Here is a 23,840-nt window from a genome sequence, read left to right on the forward strand (position 1 = left end):
CTGAGAACACCAGAGTCAGAAAAGTAAGTGTGTCTGTCTGGTTGGCAGTTCCTATGTTAGATCCTCTAGGACTGACTTTATGAAACAAAATAGGATTTCTTGTATAAAAGGCACTTTATTTATAAATATTTTAAGTGAAAAGTGATAAGTGATGGCGTTCCATGTTCTGTCTTGAGAACCTGGATGCTGCTTCCCCAGTAATGTGTCAGGACCGCAGAAATGGTGACCAAAAGAGCAGTCGTCGTGGGGGCTGGGGGATAGAAGGGTCTAGAGCAGCTGGAGCCTGAAGCTGACTAATCATATTTATCTCTTCTTTCTGTTTTCCGTTGACTCCATGCCGTGCTGGCTACAGGGGAAGGTAAGTGATTGTATCCTTGCTGCGGGGTCCTGGGGGGCCACCTGTTCCCTGGACCTGTCTCTACACCTAACCTCCTCACAGACCTTCATTTGGGAAGAGGAGATAGTTTGCACATTTATGTCCCCCGTAATATGAACGTTTCCCCTTTGTTCTATAGTGACAGCCTCATTAAGGCTAAGAAATGAGTTGTGGACATCAAGAACTCCGCCACCAGAGGAGTGGATGCATTTCTCATCCAGTTTTGAGGAGCCGGCTAGGGAGGTCAAGCACAGCCCACCCTGACCCAAGCATCATGTGATGGATTCCTCTGTACTCGTCCTCTTGGATTAAGGAAGACTGAAGACCAACCCTTTCAGAGGACTTTCTTCCTCCTTGTATTGGCCCGAGGGAGGGGGGAGACAGTGTGATTTCTCAGTGACTTCCTACAGTGTTGTCCTTCCCCAGAGTGGGGGGAGATAACTACCATCCCAGAAGTTCTCAATAAAATTTTTATTAAACTGAAGCCAGCCAAGGTTCTGCATCTGAGTGGGTTAGACAGGCTGCACTCTGGGTCTCTGCCAGCAGATGGCACATGCAGTCTGGCCTGTAGAGTTCCGGCTCCGCTCTGCTGGGTCCTCAGAGCCTACTGGCTCCAAAGCAGACCATCAACGGGGAGCAGACCTCAGCCGAAGGCCCAGCTACACCCTTCACCGCACCCCTCGTGTCTGTCAAACGGACCGGCTGGTTTAATAACCTCCTTTTAAAGCTGGAGCAGCTGTGGCTTTGCTGAGCCAAACTAAAAATGTGATGACCCCAACGGGAGCTGCTTCCTTGGTTACCAGCTTCTGCGTAGCTATGGGGAGATCATGTGTGTTCCTCCTGAGGGCCTCAGTGTCCCAAAGCCCAGTGGACTAGTGCACTGTTCCTCAGTTACCAGGTACCATGAGCTATTTGTATGTAAGGTTATCCCCACGGAGGTGGATTTCCTACCCCCACAGCCCCGGAGCCCAACTGAACAAGGACCTAGTTTTCCACCTATTACCTCATTCTGAAGACAGTACATCTCGAGTACTGGGAAGTTAAGCCATTGCTCATACGTGTAGCTCACCTTTGCTATCTTTTTTCCTTCCGGGTAGATAAATGTGTGAAACCATAAAACAATCCAATGGGAGAAGGGGTGAACCTCAAGTGGACTAGAGGGTGCCGTAAAGCTTCGGCTCCCTGGGTTCTCAAAGGAAGCGGATGGACCTCTCCTGAGGTCTAGGAAGAGATAGACAGGCCAATGGGCCTGAACCAGTGTCCCTGGTTTCCCACTGACACTCATGTTCCCAGGGTGGAAGCACAATGGAAGTGACTGCGGACCGAGTGTATTTCCAAATCTTGCTGCTGCTCTGAAGGCAGCCATTTTGTCTCTTTCCCATTGTTCTCCTTTGCCAAGTGACTCACACATCCACACCCCACCCAGAAGGTTAAAGGTCAGGTTGTTGGTCTGGTGGCCTCCATGGTCTTCAAGGCTCCAAGAAGGTCACTGCTGAGGGAACCGACCCGGGGGCCATCTTTACCAGACAGTGTTAGGAGCTTCATACTTCAATCACCCAACACTGCGCTGGAAGATGGACCCAGAGCCGGCCTACAGAAAACCAGACCACAGCTGATCGACTGCTAGAGCGAAGCCGCTGCTGGCTGGCTGGCTGGCTGGGGACCTCTTGAGTGCGCAGACAATCCCAAGGCCAAAGTCGGCTTCAGGTAGGCTCTGGATCTACCAGATGACAAATCACACCGGGTTGGAGGAGGGGCTGGGGCCATTGTGTTCCTCCAGTGGGCGAACGGCCAACGGAGAACCGTTTCTGCGGCACCCTTAACTCAGGAGAGGGGGCTTTCAGGGTATGCGAGGGAGCAAGGACTTTGCTACCGGATAGGGGCCGGGGGCCTGGAGCAATGGACGCCGCTGACACGGGACAGGGGCCTCCATCATTACCCGGCAGTATTAGAGACTCCTAACCAGCACCCAAACACTGCTGGGTAAGACGAGGGCCCCTACCCAACCAGTCCGTCTCCAAGATCAGTCCTGGCTAAGCCCAAGCACCCAGTGGAGGAGCCACAGAGCTCTGGCTCCCATCCCCCACCTCCGCGTCATTTGGGACACTTCCGGGTGAGCCTTGCTGCTCAAACCAGGCGTACCCTGAGTTGCCCATCACTGAAGCCAAAACCAGCTCCAGCAGCCCCCACTTAGCCCTCCGCTGTCCGCCTGAGAGCCAGTCCCCTACCACTCCACCGCCCGTCCCTGCCCCCACCACACACCAATTCACTGCGCTCTACAGTGGCTAGCGCGGCCCCAGGACCCCGTGATCGGTGGCCTTTACCTGGCGCCAGACCCGCCTGATCCCCAGAGTGGTGCAGAAGAAAGGAAGGGGTATCAAGGCCCCGGACTCAACCGCCTGGAGCCCGCCTGGCTTCCACTCTTCCTCTTCCTTCTTCACCTGCCTGGCAGCACTGGCGCCTCACCTGGGCCCCGCCCGCCTGCTGCCCTGCGCACAGGTGTGTCCTCCTGCCATAGGCTGCCCCCCTTCCGCCTTAACTCCTTCCCTCCCAGCACCAGCCCTGGGCACCTCCTCTTGAGGCCTGGCCACCCTGCCAGGCCTCCCGCCCTTTCTGGCGGCCTTTCTTCTCCTGCCTAGTCTTTCCCTGATTCTAAAGGAGTAAAGGGAGAGGCCATCTTTGGGTCCCCTTCCAGCGGCTCCTTCACCAAGCTAAAAGCCCTCTCCTCCGAGGCCGCCAACCCTGCCCTCGGGCCGAGTCAGATCCTCCCTGAGGTCAGTGTGGGGTCAGCCCCGCAGGCATTGGTCTGTGTCCCTGTCCAGTGCTAAGCCGGAGTTGGACGACCCCTTGAGAGCTGGGAAGGACGGCAGCCCCACCATACCTGCGGATCCCCCTAGCCTCTGCAGCGCGCCTCCGGATCTTTGGTTTTACCCTGATGTTGGAGTGTCTGTCCCGGCCAAAAGGCCCAGCCCCCACCTAGTGAGGAAAGCTGGGACCTGCTCTAGCCCTACATTTGCTACACCCTTGAGGGATGATGCCTGCAACCTACCCTTCAGCGGAGCCCTCTTCTCAGTTGGCCCTCGAAGAGTTAGTCCAGCGCAGTGAGAAGAATAGGACCTACCTTTCTTCTGTGTGGTTCTGTTGCTGGGAGAGGGGCCCTGCGGCTCACAGGTGATGGCCCCACCCATGCACCCCCTGGAGGGCCATGGCTCCAGGGAGCTATCATGTTGCTCAATCCCTCTTCTTTGTTCTCCATACTTTTCCGTTGTAATTATTTGTGTGGACTAATTCTGCCTTGGTCTCCCAGACATCTCCTAAGTCCCAGTAAGATAAGCTAACTTGTCACCCTCAACTGCTCCCAGCACTACCCTAGGGCCCTTGACACAGTGGGACAGTCAGGCCCAGGAGCTATCCTTGGTGGGAGCCAGCACTTCCCAAGGTATGGCCGGCACACTCAACTGACCAGGAGATTCAAGTTATATATATAAAGATGCCAACTCCAGACAAAAGGAAAGGAAGGGGACAAAATAATCAAATGATCTCCAGTGTCCGGGAGGGTGAGGGCCTCAGCCGTGGGATGCCCCTCTGTGCTTTGGGAACTGCAGATCAGGGGCGGCTAGGCTAGCTTGTCCCTCCTAAAAATCTTCCTAGTTGTTGGAGCTAGCAATCAACAGCTGGTTGTGTGGCGAATCTTTCTAGGGTGGAGCCTGCTGAGTCTGCAGGTAATGAGGACATGGACTCCCAAGGCCAGTAGTCCTGTCGCCTGGAGCAAGTTAAGATGATCTCCCTGTGCCTCAGTTTTCCCCACTGTAAAATAAGGATAATAAAGGTACCCAGACTGAGAGCTAGTGAGAGGAGGCTCTGAGCTTTGTCCCCAGTACCACAAAATAAAATAAAAATACATACATACATACATACGTACATACAAAAACTAAAGTACCTAAAATTAATGAGTCCTATAGTCTCTTAAACAGTGCCTGGGCCTGTTGCCAGTGTGCAATGTAGTAGTAGCCATTGTTATTGGCACTCACTACCTCAATGTCTTCACTAGGAAGCCAAGGAGGGCAGACGAGTCCAGATCACCCTCTGCTGTAAGAAGGCCCGAGCTCTTGCCAAGCACATAGAAGACCTAGGTTCCATCCCCAGCAAGAATGAGAGAGGGAGAACACAGAGCAATCTAAGCCCTAGAAATGCCACAGGCATCTAGCTGTGTGAAGCAGCATCCAGAACTGGGTCTATCGGACCCAAAGGTTGAGCTTTTATGCAGTCCCACATGACATCCCAGTCCCATCCTGCCCAGAGTCCCTGGATACATGGGGCACACAGAATTGGAGGCAACACACAGTGGTCCAGGGGCTTTATTTACAAGAATAGAAGTCTGGCTTTGCCTGGGGGCTTGCTGGGCTATGTACAGGTTCAGAGGACCACAGCCATTTAAATTACAAGAGGGTGGCGGTGGTCCTAGGGTCTGGTGTGAGCCAGAGGTCTTGATCTGTCCAGTGGAGGCCTCTGCAGGGATTGAGGCTGATGCTGCAAATAAAAAAGGAAGTGGGTGAGAGGGTATCTGGAGCCCGGGGAGGGGACACAAGAAGATCTAGGGACACCCTGGCAGGGTAGAGTGAGACTGTGACCATCCCATGCATGTCAGAACTGGAGTGGAGGAAACTGGGGCAGGGAGAGAAGAGACCATGCAGAAGAGACCATGCCGAAGGGGCCTCACCATGGCCACCTGCAGATGAAAGCCCAGCTCACTTCCTCTTGAGAGAACCTTTGCTCTTCTCCTTGTCTGCTGACCTCTGCTTCTTTACTTTCTCTTCCTTCTTGTTCTTGCTGTGCACGTTTTCATACACCTCCTCCTTGTGTCTGGGCATGGGGAGGTGAGAAGACATTTGGAGACCGCAGACCCATTTCTAGCAGCCCCTCCAGACTCACTCTCACTAAGTGAATCCAGGAAGCAAGATAACCTGCTCACTGTCCATTCACTAGACCCAAAGCTCCCAGGGACAGAGACCACTCACACATGAGTCCACAGCTGGTCCATGGCACAGGCCCACACACAGTCACAGTGGGCACTTCAGAAAAAACTTAGGAACAGAGGTAGTAGGAAGGAGGTTGACCTTGAACCAGGGTCTCTTCAACCTCCACACTAGTCCACTCCAGAAAGGGCAGTTGAGGCTGGGCAGGAGAAGGGGGAAGATGTTGGGAGGGCAAGCAGGACCACTCACTTGGAGGAGGTACGGGAGGCCTTGGCGTGGGCACTCCTCATAGCAGGAGGGTAGGTGATATTCCCATACTCCGACTCCTGGCCTTTCCGGGACTGTGGGCAAAGGCGTGGTGGGAGGATGGTGGTACCAGCAGGACTGGGTGCTGCCCGCTCTCCCCCAGCCCCCAGCAGCCCCACTCTGGACATACTTGTATGATCTCCAGTTTCTTCTTGGTTGTCTCAATGAACTGGGCAATGGCCACGTAAATGAACTTGTACTGTGCCTCCGTCTGCACCATGCCAGAGCGCTGCGCCCGTACCATCTGGATGGTCTTCTGGATGTCAATGTCACAGTCTAGCCCTGGGCAAGGGTGGCAGTGGGACTTCAGAGTAGGCAAAGACCAAGGCCAAGGGACTGCTTGTCCCTCTTCCGCACCCGCCACTCCGTTCCCCAGGAGTCTCCCCTCACCCTTGGTGGAGATGCTCTCCATGAGCATGTCAATGACGATGATGGTGCCTGTTCGGCCGATGCCAGCACTGCAGAGAGAAGGCCCCGCCATCAGAGGCCCAGCCCAGGAAATGGGGAGTCCAGGGGTTAACCCCAGCACTAGGCAAGGCGTGAAGAACCTAAGGCTCCAGCCACAAGGGTTAGTAATGTGTACAGGTCATTAGGCCAGCAGAGCGGGTGTATGCCCCCCTCTGCACCCATCCTTCTGCCCCAGTCACAGGCTGGACACAAGCAAGTGCCTGTTTCGGGGTACAGATACCATTTCTCTCCTTCCCAGCACTTGTTCCCCACTTCCTGCTCCCATTCCTCACTCCTCCCAAGTGATGGCTATCCTCATCCCTTGGAGAAACAACTCCACACCCTGCCATTGTCCCGCCTGCTCCTCGGACACCTGAGTTTCCCCGCATTCCAGCCTTTAAGAGTTACATTTGAGCTGGCCGGTGGTGGCACACGCCTTTAATCCCAGCACTTGGGAGGAAGAGGCAGGTGGATCTCTGTGAGTTTAAGGTCAGCCTGGTCTACAGAGTGAGTTCCAGGACAGCCAGGGGCTATAGAACACAGTGAAACCCTGTCTTGGGGGGAAAAAAAAGTTATATTTGGAGCCAGGCACATGGTGGCACATGATTTTAATCCTTGCACTCAGAAGACCAGACTGGTCTACACAGAAACACACACACACACACATGCACACACACACACACACACACACACACACGTTACATTTGGGATGGGTGTGATGGCTCAGTAACTATCACACAAGCAAGTATGAGAACCTGATATTAGATCCCCAGTGCACACCAAAAGGCCAGAGACAGCGGCCATAGAACCATTCCCAGGAGGTCAGGCCAGCTCACTGGCCAGTCAACCTAACTGAAGGGATAAGCTCCAGGTTCAGTGAGAGACCCTGTCTCAAAAAAGAAGGTGGAGAGACCGGTGTGTTAATCCCAGCACTCAGGACACAGACAGAAATGGACCTCTGTGAATTCCAGGCCAGCCTGGTCTACCTGGCAAGTTCCAGGCCACCAAGCCACATAAAGTGAAACACACACACACACACACACACACACACACACACACACACACACAGAGTTACATTTTGCTTAAGGTGTGCTTCAGTGGTAAAGCATATGTTTAGCATGCTTAAGGCCCTGGGGCTCCATCCCCAGCACCACACACACACACACACACACACACACACACACACACACACAAAAACACACACACGTACAGAGAGAGAAGAGGTGGCATTTGGCCTTTCTCTCTGTGGAACTTCATTTCTCTTTTTTTTCAACATGGCAAAAGGTAAGGGCTGGCCCGGGACACACGCAGTGAGAAAGTGCAGGAGCATGCCTCCCTTTTCCTATGCCCTCCACCCCCCAGCCCCCCACCTACCCCCTGAGCAAACAGATGATTCAGACCCCAGACCTGCCTACAGCCCAGTCCATGTGGCTGGCACCATAAGTTGAGCTGTCTAATTTCAAACCCAGATTGTCAAAAATAACCCCCCCATACCACTTCCTTCCTGTAATTTCTAAATAAAGGCCATGGGGATTTCAAGAAGTGTGTGCATGGGGGAGGAGTAGCAGAGAGGTAGTTCTTGGGGATGAGCTGTCCCCAAGGTGGTAGAGTACAGAGCTTGGCCCCCAAGACAGTATGAGGGTACCCCCAGCCCAGTTGCAGGACAGTTGTTAGTCGGGGAAAAAGGAATTCTGAAGCTTCCACAGGCCTGGGGTTACAGGGACAGAGGAGGAAGAGGACAAAACTGGTTCCTGTTTCCCCAGGTCGTACATAAGGAGCCATCAATGGTGCACACACAGACACACATATACACACACACAGATATACACACACACACAGACACACATACACACACAGAAACACACAGATATATATATACACACCCAGAAACACACAGACATACAGATACACACACACACACACAGATATACACAGACACACAGATACACACACACACACAGAAACACACAGATATATATACACACCCAGAAACACACACACAGATATACACATACACACAGACAGACACACAGACACACAAATATACACAGACATACACAGACACACAGATATACACAGAAACACACAGACATACATACACATACATACACACAGAGACACACAGATATATACACACACACAGAAACACACATACACACACAGAAACAGACAGATATACACAGAAACACACATACACACACAGATATACACATACACACACAGAAACAGACACATAGATATACACATACACACACAGAAACACACACACACACACACAGAGACATACACACAGAAACTTTTTTTTAAAGACAAGGTCTTATGCCCAGTGTAGTAGCACATGCCTTCAATCAAAGTACCTGGGAGGCAGGGCCAGGCAGATCCCTATGAGTTCGAGGCCAGCCTGGTCTACAAAGTGAGTTCCAGGATAGGCAGGGCTACACAGAGAAACCCTGTCAAGAAAGAAAGAAGAAAGAAAGAAAGAAAGAAAGAAAGAAAGAAAGAAAGAAAGAAAGAAAGAAAGAAAGAAAGAAAGAGGGAAGGAGGAGGAAGGGGGGGAGGGAGGGAGGGAGGGAGGGAGGAAGAAAGGAAGAAAGGAAAGAGAGGGAGGAATGAAGGAAGAAAGAGAGAAGGTCTTACTTATATGGCCTATAACTCATGATCCTCCTGCCTCAGTCTCCCAAACGCTAGACTATAGGTGTTCATGCCATCAGGCCCAGTAATGAGCAGTGGGAGGAGAAACCCAAGAGAAGTTAAGTAACTTGCCCAAGATCACACAGCTGGTGATCAGCAAGTGACTTCTGTCCAAGATCCCTTACCCGCTGTCCCCCACCAGCCAAGGCAAGGCCACCTGGGGAGGCTCATTTGTAAGACCTCCATCCCCACGCTGACCTCTCTGCCAACTTCCTCTCCCCTACCACAGAGCCATAAATGGCAAAAGGAGCTGGCTGAGTAGGACTAAGAAAGAAAGTAGAGAGGCCAGATCTGGACCCTTCCGGACTCTACCAGACCCTCCTCCGGCCAGTCTCCCCTGCTAACTGCTGGTAACCAGGCCAGTCGCAGAGCCAGTCTCTGGATCTGGCAGCAGGGACTCGGTGGCTTCACTAGCAAGGCCTCTGGGGAAGGCACACCAGGCCAAGGGCCAGCAATGAGACTGCTTCATGCCAGGTCCACCCACAACCAGGTGTGCCCACAGACCTGGAGCAGTGAGGGAGCCCAGAAGAAACCGGGGGGTCAGGGAAGGCGTTCAGCGAGTCCCCATCCATGTTGCTGACAGCACTGCTCACTTGTCAGCAACTGTTACTTTAACTGTATGTGCGTGGGTGTTTTGCCTGCACGTATGTCTGCACCATGTGCATGCAGTGCCCTTGTAGGTTATAAGGGGGTGTTGAGTCCCCTGGGGCTGGAGTTAGAGAAGGTTATATATACATCACTATGTAGGTGCTGGGAATCAAACCAGGTCCTCTGAGCCATCTCTGTAGCCCCCAAGGGCTGGGTTTTTTACACTCCCTCTGTGTTAAGCCTCTCACCTGCAATGCACAATGATGGGCCCTGCGTGCGGCAAACGTTCCTGTCGCTGGTTGATCTGGTCCAGGAAGCTGAGGACACCCCCAGGCTCACTGGGGACCCCATGGTCAGGCCAGCTCAGGTACTGGTAGTGCCATATCTCCCGAACCAGGTCCCCCTAGGCCAAGGACACAGAGTCAGTGTGCCTGCTGCATCCACACCACGTCCTTGTCCCACCCGCCCCGACGAGGGAACCAATCGGAGGAGAGGCTCCTGGGGTGTGCAGGGGCTGGGGACACTCACGTTGTCCAGTGGGGAGATCTGTAAAGTGCGGAGTTTGTATTCTGCTGTGTCGTGCTCTTCACAGTTGGTCACAGAGTAGAGCCCATAGGCTCGTTGCGTGCCCACCTCCGGCCAGTACGGGACACATTTGTTCTGAAAAGAGAGCAGGGAAGGATAAAGCAGGGAGGAGGGGCTGGGCCTTCCCGGGCCCCAAGGCACAGCGAATTTATTTATTTATTTTGTACGTGTGTGTGTGTGTGTGTGTGTGTGTGTGTGTGTGTGTGTGTGTAGGTACAAACATGGCGGGGGGCGTATATGGAGGCATAAGAACGATGCTGGGAACCATCTCTCATCACTCTTCCGCCTTATTCACTGAGGCAGGGTGTCTCAATCAAACCCAGAGCTCACCAATATGGCAAGTCTTGCTAGCCAACTTGCTCTGGGAATCCCCTGTATCCTCCTTCCAAAGCTGGAATTGTGGGTAAGGCCCCTCTGCTCACACAGAATGGACAAGAGTTTCTGAGGACCCGAACTCCTGTCCTCCTGCTTTCAGGGTAAATGCTTAACAACCGAGCCTTCTCCCCATCCCTGACCTGGACTATTGTTAAAAGATGGATGAGCCCACTCAGAATCAGACCTGGGATCCGGCCTCAGGCTGATCAACCATCTAACTTTATAATCCAATCAGTGGCCACTGAAGCTGTACCAACTGAGCTGTGGAGCTGTGGTTCAAACTCAAGAAGAGGCAGAGACGGTGGACACAGTTCAGCGAGAGCGCATGTGCCTAGCGTGGACGAAGCCAGGAGTTCCATCCCTAGCACTAAAGACCCAGAAGACCAAGTCAGACACTGTCCATGTCCTAGGACACAGGGTGGGACACAGACAAGAGGACACAGGCAGACAGAGCATGTCTCAGGAGCAGGGCTAGGGCAGGAGCCGATCTCCCACAGGGCTATGGAGGCAATGCAGGGTAGCCTCACAGAGGAAGTAGTAGCTGAGCACTCCAAACCGGAGTCTGTGAGGCATGGAGGTCCAGGAGAGTCATCTCCTAGCAAAAACTGAGCTAGTGCCTTCCAAAGCCTGACACAGCCAGACCAGCAGAAGCAAGGTGCATGACAGGGAAACATGAGGACTGGAGGACTTGCAGGGAGAGCCCTTCATCCTAGAAGCAACTGGGAGCCACAGAAGGGTTTTCAGAGAGAGCAGCTGGATGCCATGTGCTTCTGACAGGAAAACTGCCCACTGCACAAAGGAGCTGAGCAAGGGGGAGCCTGCTGGAGGGAGGGGCTGACTGAGAGAGGCGAGGAGCAGAGAAGATGGGGGGTGAGGAAGATGTATAAAGAATGTTTGTCCTGGGACACAGTAAAGACTTCCGTGGTGCTGAGGATCGAACCTAGGGTTCCCGTACTGGGTAAATGCTCTGCCACTGGGCTATATCATCACCCCGGAGTATCTGGAGCTCAGGAGGGTTGGGTGTCCAGGAGTCACAGTGTATAGCGGAGACTTTATCTCAGGCATTTGTCACTGAGGTGTGTCTGTGTCTGCGTGAGTGTACATGCATGGGTACCTATGTGCCACAGCAAGCGTGTGGCAGGCAGAGGAAAAGTTGCAGAGGTCAGTTCTGGCCTTCTACCACGTGGGGCCCAGAGATTGAACTCCTGATGTCAGGCTTGGCAGCAAGCACACTCAGCCCTCTGAGCCACCTCCCAAGCCCCTGATCTTACTTGTGCATGGTGGTGAACAAGGGCTGAGGAGGAAAAACTAGGGTCAAGAAGGTGAGGCTTTGCCCTACCCGGCCCTTCTCCACCTCGCGGGTGGTCATGACGATGATTCGGGTGTTCTCCTGCCAGACCATCTGCCAGAAGTCATTAACTGTGGCCTCCAGACAGCCCTGGCTGGCGATGTAGGTCTTAGAGTTCTCATCTGGACCTAGCAGCTGGTTCTAGATGCAAACACAGAGAGCCCCATCCCAGGCCTGTGAATCCCTGGGCACAGGATGTGCCCATACCACCATCACCTCTACCCAAGATACCAGCTCCAGCTTTTCCCAGAGGCGCTGTACCAATGGACCCCAGGACACAGGGTCCGTTCCCACGTGGCTCACCCAACTCACCTTGACGTAGTTAGCATTGATGTAGTCAGACCCGGGGATGTTACTGTCCCGTCCCTGCAGGATGACTCGGCTGTGGTCAACTGGCATGGGTAGAGAGAGACAGCTAGAGTCACACCCCGGGGCAGACCCTTCCCAAGCTAACAGCTGTTCTTGTCTCCAAAGCCACAGACTCACAGAGGACAGGACGACAGGCAGGGACAAATGTGTCTGGGGTGGGGCAGAGGCTTCGTGAGCAGGAGGGTGGCGGGGCAGGGACCATTGCCTGGTAGCTGTGGGGAGGCTCTTGGAAGGTGAAGAGGCTTCCTGGGGGAGGAGAGCTCTGCTGGGCAGCGGGGAGGTGGCCCTGAGCAAAGAATGGGGTGGGGTAGGAGTCTGTGGGGGGCCGTGGGGGGCCGAGCTGCGGTGCTCACAGGGAAGAATGTTCTTGTAGCGGTTCTTGCTCTTGTTCTCCGGTCGCTGGCCTTCCAGGCGCTGGTGCAAGTTTTTTACCTCCTGCTTTTGCAGACTCTGAAATGTGAGAGAATTGAGCCCCCGCCCCAGGGCACATCCACAGGTGGAGAGGTCACAGGTCAGAGCCATGTCAGAGGCACGTAAAGAAGGCAAGGTGGCCTCCTCTATCCCCACCGTCGCCGGCACACACCTCAAACTCTTCCCAGAAGCCGGCCTTGGCTGTGTCCTCTGCCTCCTGCTTCTTGTTCAGTTCCAAGACCCGGTTCTCGATGTCCGCTGCATTTACCCGAGTGGCATAGTAAGGCTGGGTGGGGGAGGGGAGGAAGTCAGTGGCTGAGTGACCTCAGAAGCCCACATCTGCAATGGCTCAGGGGAAGGGAAGAGACAAGCAGGTTGGCCCCTGACCTGCCGCAGGTAGACAAAGGCACCTGAGGCCTCCTCGATCCCCGTCTTCTTGAAGTGCTCCACCAGGTCTGTGAGGCTGTCAAAGGTCTCCGAGCCACCCACAGTATAGCGTCCACCCTGAAGGACACCAAGTCGGGCCACGCCTCAGGGCCGAGTCCCCCTGCTGGCACTCGCAGTCTTAAATCCAAGCCAAGAAGACCTTCCCAACAGCTCCCGATGAAGTTCTGACATGAGGCCTCCCCCGCCCCCCAGCTGACTTACCTCACACATAACCTTGATGTGCGTGACCTTGAGTGGGGAGCCTGGGCCAGCTTTGGGCTGCTCATTGAGCACGGACAACACGAAATCGCCAGGCTGGCTGAGACTCTCTCGCACAAGGAACGTCCAGGGCTCGCCCTTGGCCTGCAGCAGTGATTCTGCTTGCCCTCCAGACATGTGACCATGGTACCACCTAGGTACATTGAAGAGACAGTGGCCAGGCCCCAGAGTGAGCACTGACACTGGCCAGGCCTGAGCTACAAGCTTTCAAATCCACCACTGCATTTGGATCCATTACTATCTCTCAAAAATGCTGAGAGGAAAAGCCAAGCTTGGAGTTAGAATCCCAGCTCCTCAGGAGACGTGAGAACAGTAGTGAATTTAAGGCTAGCGTGATCTATGTAGTGGCACACACCTTTAGTCCCAGCACTGAGAGGCAGAAGCAGGCGGATCTCTGAGGCCAGGCTGGTCTACAGAGTGAGTTCCAGGACAGCTAGGGCTACATAGAGAAACACTGCCTCAAGAACAAACAAACAAACAAACAAACAAACAAAAAGACCTACCCACTTGTATAAATAAATAGCTGGGTTATGATGGCTCACTTTTATTTTGTTTTTTTTGTTTTTTGTTTTTTGTTTTTTGTTTTGAGACAGGGTTTCTCCGTGTAGCCCTAGCTCACATTTATAATCCCAGCCTTCAGGAGGCTGAACTGTCTCAATGAGGCCAGCCTGCTCTACATGGCAAGTTTCAGGCTAGCTTGAGCTACAGAGTTAGACCCTATCTCAAAAACAAAGCAAACAGCCAGGCATGGTGACACCCTGCCTGTACTTCCAGCCCTGGGTTGGCAGGGGCAAGAGAATAACTGTAAGTCTGAGATTAGCCTGGTCTACATAGTGAGTTCCAAGCCAGCCTGAGCTACAGAGGAAGATTGTGTCTCAAAAAAAAAAGAGCAGAGCCGGGCAGTGGTGGCACACTCCCAGCACACAGGAGGCAGAGGCAGGGGGATCTCTGTGAGTTCGAGGCCAGCCTGGTCTACAGAGGGAGTTGTAAGGAAGGAAGAAAGAAAGAAAAAGGTTTTGTGTGAGATGGTTGAGGGTAAAAATGTTTGCTATCAGGTCCCACAACCCAAGTTTGATCCCCAGGCCCCACATGGAGATAACCAACTCTGACAGGTTGTCCTCTGATCTTTATACATACACTGAGACACACAAGAAAATGTAAAAAAAAAAAAAAAAAAAAAAAAATTTGAACAAAGAAATAAAACAAAAGCTGAGAGATTGCCATTGTCCCTACTTTACAGTAAGGAAACAGAGGCTAGGCATGGCACACTGGTCCTAGCCCTGGACTGCTAACAAAAAACTCCACAGAGTTCAAACCACGGAGACCGAGGCTATAGCTCAGCGGGACATGTAAGACCCCGGGTTCCATCCCCAGCACCAAAATAAAGAGAGAAAGAAGGAAAGAAGGAAGGAAGGAAGGAAGGAAGGAAGGAAGGAAGAGAGAGAGGGAAAGGGTTCTAACAAAAACCTAGAGCCTCTTCTGACGGTTTACAATTAACAGGCAATACCCAGAATATTTGGATAGACAAAAAGAAGTGTCCCCGTGAAGTACAGACTTGGACCGGGGTAAAGAAGGGACAGTAAATATAGATGGACACAAACCACAGAAGGCAGTGGGTACTAGAAGAGATGGGAGTCAGGCAGGACCCACGGAAAACTCCTCAGGGATGTGGGGTGCACACTCCACTGAGGAGAGTAGTTTCGGGGTTCCAGGGAGCCAGGATAAAGTGACGGACTGGGTAGCAGGGGTCCAAGAGGGCTCCGAGGGGCTCCACGGCAGAAAGCAGAACTAAGGACCTTTCCGTGAAGCACCCCTTCCCAGGAGGAAACTGTAGCCCCACAATGCCTAGCCTCACAGGAAACCACGTGATGGAAAAAACACAAAACTCCTTCTGGGGAGAGAGTGAGAAGTGAGGTTGTGAGGTTTCCTCAGCTCAGGGACAGAGGGGGGGGCAGCATTTTCCAACCGCAAGGATGGGGCGGGAAGGACAGCCGGGCTCAGCCCTGATCCTTCTCAACTCTGCCCAGAGGACACCATAGCTCAGGGCCCTTCAGAAGCTCCTACCCCAACCCAGGCCTCCTGGGCCACCCCATCCTACCTCAGAGACAAGCCAGGGCCCCCAAGCCATGAGGGGGCTGAGCTCCTTCCCTCAGGGACAGGATGAGGAAGTCTCCATGCAAATGTGAACTGACCACAGAGTTCACCATGGAGGGGACAAATGCAAATTTTCCAGAAGAGGCAGGGCAAAGGAAGACACAGGAGTACTGGGCCATGGCTTCCACACACCCTAGGGTTAGGGATGAAACTGAGCTTTTGGCCATCCAAAGTGCCTCTTGGAGTCCTCTCAGAGGTGTATCATCCATGGAGTGTTGCATGCTCCCCCCACACACCAGCTCTCCCGACTCTGGCCTGGCCTGTTCCCCTGACACCCGTCCTCTCCCATCACAGTGAACACACCAGCTACAACTCTGCCACACTTCCATAGTCCGTCTCCTCTACAAAGCAGATCCTGGCTTGGGACGGCAACAAGGGAAGACGGGGTAAAAGAGAATGTGGGAGGCCCAAACACCCTGAGTGTTGCAGGTAGGAGGGGGAAGGAGAGACAGCATGAGGCGTCCCTCTCTTTCTGTTCACCCCATCAGAAGAGGAAAGCCTTCAAGGACATGTAGACCAGCTTCTTCATGTTGGCTGGAAAGGGATCTCTGAGGTGGACCACAGGGGCTTTTACCCCAGTCTTTCAAGTTCTACATTTTTTTGTTTTAGTGTTTTTAAATCAGGGTTACATGTAGCCCAGGCTGGCCTCAAAATTGCTATGTAGTTGAGGATGAACTTGAACTTCTGGTCTTCCTGCCTCTGCCTGGGATTGCAGGCATACGCCACCACACCAGGGAATCAAACCCAGGGCTTAATGCATGCTAGGCAAGCACTCTACCAACTGGCCTCCAGTTCTAAGTTTTAATCAGTGACTTGAACAAAAATATTGAGCTAAATTTGTAGGCACCAATCTCAAAAAAGACTAAAACCTGTTGGGAAGTAGCTCAGTGACAAAGCACTCGCTCAGCACGCACAAGGTCCTGGGTTCAAGCCCCAGCAGAGAGTCTGGAGTGGGGGACACAGGGAGGGCAAGGTTCAGAATCATTTCAACGGTAAATACACAAACCCAGAACAAGTTGGCATGACCCCAAAAGTCCATGAGAACACCCTAGCGTCATCCCACTGCCCTTTAACAGGAGCTGCCAGTCACTCTGCTGTACAACTAAGATGTAAGTGTAATGAGGGGCATCTGTCTGTGTGCCTTCTCCTTGTACACGCTGTGAGGAGACCACGTGAGAACAGCCAGCCCAGTTACGGGGCCATGTCTTTGCAGCACTAGTGGGGGCTATCCTGGGTGTTTCCTGGAGCCAGGTAAGCCTGGGCCCTCTGTCCCCTCTATACCTGTGACCACGTCAGTGGCCTTGCTTCATCCAAGCTCTGCAGCCCCATCACTGTGTTGCTGAGATAAAGCCCCGATCATCACAATCACAGTGGATCTCCAGGACCTCACTAACACGGGGACCTAAGAGGCCCAGACGGTGTCGAGCTGGGGGAAGGCAACGGAGTTCCATAGAAGGAAGAGCTTTCTAGCAATGGGGCCAACCTGATGGGAAACACCAGCCACAAGGAGTGGCCTCGCTGTCACTCTCAGGACTAGGTTGCTAGGCAGCAGGAACCCTGTAGGAAGCAAGGGGAGCCCTTCTCTTGCTTCCTCGGGGGACCGGGGATGGGTAGTTGTGGGAGTCACCAGGTGTAGAGGGAAGGGCTCAGAGCACTGAGCTAGAACCGGGGTGGAAGAGCAGGGATGAGGGACGGACTGTGAGCAGGTCACCTGGGCTGGGTGCTCACCTCCTTTACACTTATCTCAAGGGAGAAGGCCAGCCTGCAATGCCCCTCACCTCTCACTTGTGGGGTCTGAGCAGTTCAGTGGGTACTTGAGGTGGATGATGGTGCCATCTCGGTCCTGAAGGATGCCCTGCTGCTGAGTATAATACTCCACCAGCTCCGTCAATGTCGCAAACTTCTCCCCTCCATACAGGTCATAGAAGTCCCCCGAGTTCTGGATCCGAATGTGGGTCACCTGGTCATCCACCCTGCAAGGCCCCAGGGAGTGAGGCCCCAGGTACAGGAGCGGAAGTAGGGTGGGCGAGGGGACAGGCCGAGGGGCCCGAATGCAAAAGCACACAGGAATGGGGTGGACACAGATCGTTATGTGGACACACTAGGGCTACAGGCAGGGACACAAGGGGAGCAATACAGCATGAGGCGGCAACATAACCCAGGGGACCCAAGAATGCTCAGGACCCACACAATGAGCTGCCAAATCTCGGGAGGGCCACCTACCTGACTGAGAGGGAGAAGTCACCCTGGTTCTTGCGACTGGGCCGGGCCAGGAAGCTCCCAGGGACTCCCCGGCCCTTGAGCAGGGTCTCCGCATCAGGCCCACTGAGGTCCCGGTGAAACCACCTGAGGGTGCACAGGGCGGTAAAGTAACGTCCCTGGGCACCAGGCCACCCTTCCTTCCTACCTCCCATGGCTCCCAGGCCCTTACCTCACCATCCTGGGGCTCTTGCTGAATTGGCTGCTGAGAATGTGGAAGGCACAGCCTGTCTGGACAGGTGGAAAACTCTCGGGCTGAGCCTCAAGCAAGGCTCTCAGAGCCCAAGCCTCCTACAACCCCAACCTGCTGTCCTGCTACGGGGATACCACTCTACTGGCCTGGGGCAGCCAGGAGGGCGGAGACAGGAAGGGGCGCGGCCGACCCCTTGGGGGAACTCACTTGTACTTCTCTTTTCAGAGCAAGGGAAGAGAAGCAGAAGGGTGGCAGGGTGGGGGAGGGCCCACTTCCCACAGTCTGCCATCAAAGGCGAGGAGTATGGCCCTGAACATTCATGACTCAAGAGATAAGGACACGTGTGTGCGCCCCTCCGCCCCTCCAGGCCAAGATTCACACGTGTGAATGCTCATGGTCACCAGGTCGGCTCTTCCTCCTCCACCAGATGCTTCTACTCAGCATTCTTTGGCACAATCTAATAATGATGGTGCACCCTGACACTGTCATTTAATGGAGTGTTGCCACATGCCAGACTCATTGCTACAATGTCATTTACATGCCTCCTGTGGGCTACACCTCACCACAGCCTCATTGCACAGGCACTATCTTTAAACCCACTTTACAGACAAGGAAACTGAGGCTAAGAAGTTTGAGGAACTGCCCCAGGCCTTACACTTAGTAAATTGCATGATTCAGACCTAAATAGTTTAGTTTCAAAACCAATGATTTTTAAATACTGCCTGCCAGCCCTCAGGACCCAAAGAACAGTAGCCAATAGACTCCTAGTCCAGAAGAGATACTGTCACTGCAGAGAGTCCCTACAAGACAACCTCATACAGCATTGTCAGTTGTGGGCCTTTTCTACTTGTAGACTCTGAGCAGGTGTGTGCGTGTGTGTGTGTGTGTGTGTGTGTGTGCGTGTGTGTGTGTGTGTGCGTGTGTGTGCGTGTGTGTGCGTGTGTGTGCGTGTGTGTGTGCGTGTGTGTGTGTGTGTGTGCGTGTGTGTGTGTGTGTGCGTGTGTGTGTGTGTGTGTGTGCGTGTGTGTGTGTGTGTGTGTGTGTGTGTGTGCGTGTGTGTGTGTGTGTGTGTGTGTGTGTGTGTGTGTGTGTGTCTCAGAGGCTAGGGTTGGTGGCCAAGGTCCCAACAATGGCAGATGCTCACAGGGATAGTTGCTTTTAGGAGCTCTCAGCTCAAAGGCTTATGATGCCCTGTGTGTGTAATCCTCAGTATAAATACAAAACAAACAAACAAACACTACCAAGCCAAGACCAGAGGAAAAACAATCCACCCAACAAAAGATTCAAGTAACTCCTACTGGTGTTTTCCTTTAGGCGGAACGCAGGCTGCTGGAGAACAGAGCTGGGATAGAGGCCCTTATATCCTTTAGGGGAGTTATTTGTTTGTGGTGTTTTGATTGGTTAGTTTTGGTATTTTTGCCACACTGGAATTAGAACCCAGGCCCTAGCCATGCATGGTGGTGCACACCTTAAATCTTAGTACTTGGGAGGCAGAGGCAGGCAGATCTCTGTGAGTTTGAGGCCAGCCTGGTCTATAGAGAGTTCCAAGGCAGCCAGTGCTATATAGTGAGACCCTATTTTTAAAAAAAAAAAAAAAAAAAAAAGAACCAATCCCTGAGGCAAATCCTCCAGCCCATTTCTTCTTATTCATTGATTCATTTTTACATTTCTGCAGTCCTAGGAATGGAACCTAGGACCTCAAACATGCTAGGCAAATGCTCTATCACTGAGCTACATCCCCAGTTCTCTTTTTATTTTTTATTTTGAGACAGGGTATCACTGAGTTGCCCAGGCTAATCTGGAACTCACTCTGTAGCCTTGAATTTGCAATCCTCCTGCCTCAGCCTCTCAAGTAGCGGGGAGTATTGGCATCACCACCACATCTGGCTCCCTTACACTTTTTCCAAAACTGTATGATGCTTGAGGTGGAGCTCAGCGGTAGCACACATAAGGCCCTGGGTTCCATTTCTGCACCAGACCCAGTAAAGTCATGAATGAGTGTATAGTTAGTTGTGTGCTTAATATTTATTCGTAGTATATATGTTACGTCTCAAAAAATAGAAGAAATAAAAGAGTATGAAAACCAACAAGGGCTGGAGTGCGGCCCTGAGTAAAGCGCTTGCTCAGCATGTAGGAAGCCCTGGGTTTCACAGTCTTGCTAGGTGCCCTGGCACACACCTGTAATTCCAGCACTGGGGAGACAGATGCAAGAGGCAAGGACAAGTCTGAAGCCAGCCTGGGCTTCATAAAGACTTGAGGCCAGCCAGGGCTATATAGCAAGACCCGGTTTAGAAAAAATAAATAGCCGGGCGGTGGTGGCGCACGCCTTTAATCCCAGCACTCGGGAGGCAGAGGCAGGTGGATCTCTGTGAGTTCGAGGCCAGCCTGGGCTACCAAGTGAGTCCCAGGAAAGGCGCAAAGCTACACAGAGAAACCCTGTCTCGAAAAACCAAAAAAAAAAAAAAGAAAAGAAAAGAAAAGAAAAATAAATAAATAACCCTCTACAGCCAGTCTTTTATCGTTCTTGGAAAGATGAAGTATCTCCTAACCTACCTCTCCCCTCCCCTTTTCTTCCTGCTTATAGCATTGGGAATTTACACTATGAAAGGTCTGGAACCACCATGGACTCAGCTCACCCCCAGGGTCAGGAAGACCAATGGTTAGGAACCAATTGGTTCCAGCACGGGGAACCATCCCATCCTAACCATCAGAGTCCAACCCAGAGAAGTATCCAGTGAGAAAACTCATGAGTACATGTACACAGACATGGTTACATGTATGCTTCCTGGTCTGCCCCTGCATGCAGATGAGTAAGCATTACACAGACATATGCAAGCAGACCTTGTATAGTAACACAAATTATGTGCACCCCATCATCTGTGTCCATCCATATACATACCTTGCTGGGGGCAGATCCCCAACACAAGGACACAGGAAGTTCCAGGTACCTGCTTAGCGCCACACCAACTGAAACCAGGTCTAGGACTCTTCATTCCAGAGTTAAGCCCACTTAGTGTGAAGGAGCTTACTAGGTACCTAATACTCCTGACCCTTTAAGTGTATCTAAAGAATGTCAAGCCAGAAAACAAGACACTCCAATAATATGGAGTGCTATCCTCTGGCAGGAAGATAATCGTAATCTCCCAAGAAGCAAGGCCCATGGCCCTGGAGTTGGAAGAGCATTAGGACAATATACACAATCATCCCATTTGAGCCCTTGACCACCTAGGATGTAGGGATTTTGTCTTTGTTTTAAGGAGGAGGGTCAAGGAGGCTGACAGTCCTAAATGCAAGTGCCTGGTATCTAGAAGAGAAAGAACTTCCTCTGGGAAGCAAGGGATGAAAGAAGACATCACGACCAATGGCAATGCAAGAAGACAGGCCCTGGGTACCGTAGTCAAGACACAGCGAGATCTTACATAGCTACTGGACATCTCTGAGCCTTGGTATTCCAACCTAATAAATGAGCTCAACAGATTTCCTAAATTGAGACCTAAAAAGTGAATAAAGCAACCAGGTGTGGTGGCTTATCCTAGAACCCCAGTATTCAGGAGGCTAAAGCCTGGGACAAAAGGCCAAGGGTGAAGGCACATGCCGGTCCTCAGGTGGTCATCCTGACCTATGTAACTCACTGCTAAGTGGTATGGTTTCATGTCCTCGTCATCAGCATTAACATTTTACAATGGATTCTGTCTTCCGATTTTGCATCTGTGGAGTCAGCCAACTATAGACAAAAAAGTAGTATGCTTCTACTGGACAGGCACAGACGTTTTTCCCTCACCATAGTTTCCTCAATAATACAGTATAATGATTTGCATAGCATTTACATTGTATTAGGTAAATACTCGGAGAGGATTTAAAATATGCATTAGTACATGTGTAGTTTACATGCAAATACATCTGTACAGTTTGGTATCTTCTGGTCGCCCTGGAATCAATGGCCTATGGACACTGGCAGGTGACTATTTTATTCATTTCTTTACCTATTGTGAAAAGGTCAAAGTCAGGTTTTTATGCTTGGCAAGTGTTCTACCACTGGTCATAACCCTATTCTCTGTTTTCATTATTTCTACTAGACAGGATCTTACTCTGTGGTTCAGGCTAGCCTCAAATTCAAGCTCTTCCTATCTCAGCTCCTAGTGTGGTCATACACCACTATACCCAGCTGAGACGTATTATTGTTAATTTTCACAACAACACTGTTTGCTCGTTACTATCCCAATTTTAGAAACAAAAACGAAAACTCGGACAATTTAAGTAACTTGCCCAGAGTCACAAGTTTATGTGAGTGATGAGTGGGAAGGTGAAAAAAACCAAAGCTGTCTGTGGCCAGAGATGTGTCTGCCACGGCACTGATACAACCACCTTAAAGCATGCTGGGAGGTGGAAGAAGCACGTAATCCCCACAGGCAGATGGACCAGGACACAGAAGCGGCATGCATAATATGCGCTTGGGTTGCTCAGTGGAAGCCAATCAATGCAGCTGAGCTGAAGTATTCATGGGGCTGGACCCCAGCAGGCGGGGTCTTACAAGTCCAGGCTGACGAATCAAGAAAAAGTTCTGTGCTGGGAGATGCCTTGCCAAGCCAGGTGGGAAGACTCAGTGCCACCCTCAGGGCTGGCAGTGACAAGGCTTGCCCTGGAGGAAGAGTGCAAACAGAAAGGCTCACACGAGTGTGAAAAGCAAAAGTCAGCAGGACTCGGGCACAAACAATCCACAAAGTCACCAGCACCTCCGAGTGGGTTTTCACTTGCGCTATCCAAATCCCACCCAAGTCTAGGCTGCCCACGGGTTCCCTCAGGAGTGGACACTTCCTATTCTGGCTCTGCACTTGCTATTTCTGCCAATCACAGTATGGCTGCCTCTATCTCATCAATTGGCACCTCATCAGGAAGCCCTCCCTGATGCCTTCAGCCAGTTATGTCTCCAGGATACATCACCTGCACCTTACACTGTTTCTTTTCCTGGGTGTTAACACTTCAACTATCTGAAACAATCCTGGTTATTCTATTATTTATTCATTCTGTCATCTCTGGCTGGAATGCCAGCTCTCTAAACAGAGACCACGTCTGCCTCATACAGGCTCATATACCAACATAAGCGGTACCTGCCCGCCATGGATGCTCACCATTCATCTAAGTTTGCTCTCTTTGGGGGGCAGTGAAGAGACAAGACAGAACCAAGGTTCAGAAGTAAGGGGGAGCCTGTCTAGGAGTGGGAGAGCTTTCTCCAATGTGCCTTCAGACCGTCATGTCTGAGGTAATGTGTACTACCCAGTGGGGACAGGTCCCAGACAGGAGGCCGAAGCAGAGGACTACAGGCCAGAGGTCACAAATGAGAAAAGATAAACATCTGGGGTTGGGGCGAAGAAAAAGGAGGCAGAGGGATATGAACGAGCCTGGGAGTCCCGAATCTTGTGGGAAGGAGAGGGTTCACAGGGACAGGAAGCTGACCCTGGGCAGGGGGTGATGGTGGGTGTGACAGACTATTTATGGCAGCATGCTTGGTTGAAGAGTGTGAACGATGCCTGTCTGCCCAGACCAACAGAAGTCTAGGACACGGGTGGCACAGGGTACTTACCCGCGGGACAGCATCTCCCCAGGAGTGGGGGGAGTCACCGGCCAAGGGCGACGGGGGCGGGGCCAAGCGAGTGGCACAGCTGTTCAGGGATCCAGACCAGACCTTCAGGAAGAGTGTTCTGGTTCTCAGCCGCTTCCTCCTCCCTCCAGTCTGTCAAACCTAGGGCACCTTGAGGACAAGCCCCTGGCCTGCAGGTCGCCGAGGGAAGGACAGGTGGGGCGGGGCTGGCCGAGACCGCCCACCACAATCCAGTTCCCCAGAGGCCCGAGGCCGTGGAGCAGGCTTCAGGCCGGCCAGGGCCTACTTCTCTGGGAAGGGGAGGAGCCACCTGCTGCTCCACCTGAAGCTCACACTGACAAGAGCCGCAGGAGGGCGGGCAGGGGCAAGGACCAGGAAGTAACCCTAGCCAGGGGACCGCCCCCAGCAGAGTACCTCTCAGACCCTGGAGGGCAGAGGGCCCAAAGAACAGCCTTGAA

General features: G+C 52.5%; 1 protein-coding gene and 1 long non-coding RNA gene across 5 annotated transcripts; one reads left to right on the plus strand and one right to left on the minus strand.

The window, feature by feature from the left end:
* The first annotated feature begins 1,528 nt into the window (after window positions 1-1,528).
* On the plus strand, window positions 1,529-21,313 carry LOC131907384 (uncharacterized). The gene is made up of 3 exons (XR_009378385.1): window positions 1,529-2,083; window positions 17,250-17,333; window positions 20,368-21,313. It is a non-coding gene; the product is annotated as an uncharacterized LOC131907384 (long non-coding RNA).
* Ptpn6 (protein tyrosine phosphatase non-receptor type 6) lies at window positions 4,717-23,669 on the minus strand. 4 transcript variants are annotated; one of them, XM_059258547.1, is made up of 16 exons: window positions 23,365-23,669; window positions 17,555-17,677; window positions 17,110-17,304; window positions 13,121-13,310; window positions 12,860-12,976; window positions 12,645-12,758; window positions 12,415-12,511; window positions 12,005-12,084; window positions 11,684-11,833; window positions 9,913-10,044; window positions 9,633-9,787; window positions 6,049-6,116; window positions 5,789-5,940; window positions 5,602-5,693; window positions 5,097-5,239; window positions 4,717-4,906 (listed from the first exon to the last, which is right to left on the minus strand). In XM_059258547.1, exons 1-15 carry the CDS (start codon window positions 23,376-23,378, stop codon window positions 5,125-5,127), a joined length of 1,794 nt encoding a protein of 597 aa, XP_059114530.1. In that variant the 5' UTR covers window positions 23,379-23,669; the 3' UTR covers window positions 4,717-4,906; window positions 5,097-5,124. The 4 variants fall into 4 exon arrangements, with proteins under 4 accessions (XP_059114530.1, XP_059114531.1, XP_059114532.1 ...); XM_059258548.1 differs by lacking the exon at window positions 23,365-23,669 and adding an exon at window positions 17,763-18,573; XM_059258549.1 differs by lacking the exons at window positions 4,717-4,906; window positions 5,097-5,239 and having other exon boundaries at window positions 5,598-5,693.
* Window positions 23,670-23,840: the final 171 nt, after the last annotated feature.

Source organism: Peromyscus eremicus, chromosome 3, assembly GCF_949786415.1.
Source record: "Peromyscus eremicus chromosome 3, PerEre_H2_v1, whole genome shotgun sequence".
Taxonomy (NCBI): Eukaryota; Metazoa; Chordata; class Mammalia; order Rodentia; family Cricetidae; genus Peromyscus; species Peromyscus eremicus.

Coding starts and splice junctions, on each gene's coding strand:
- Ptpn6 (XM_059258547.1), bottom strand. Junction 12,977..13,120: donor ACATCAAGGTTATGTGTGAG/GTAAGTCAGCTG, acceptor GGTGTCCTTCAG/GGTGGACGCTATACTGTGGG. Junction 12,085..12,414: donor CTACAAGAACATTCTTCCCT/GTGAGCACCGCA, acceptor TACCCATGCCAG/TTGACCACAGCCGAGTCATC.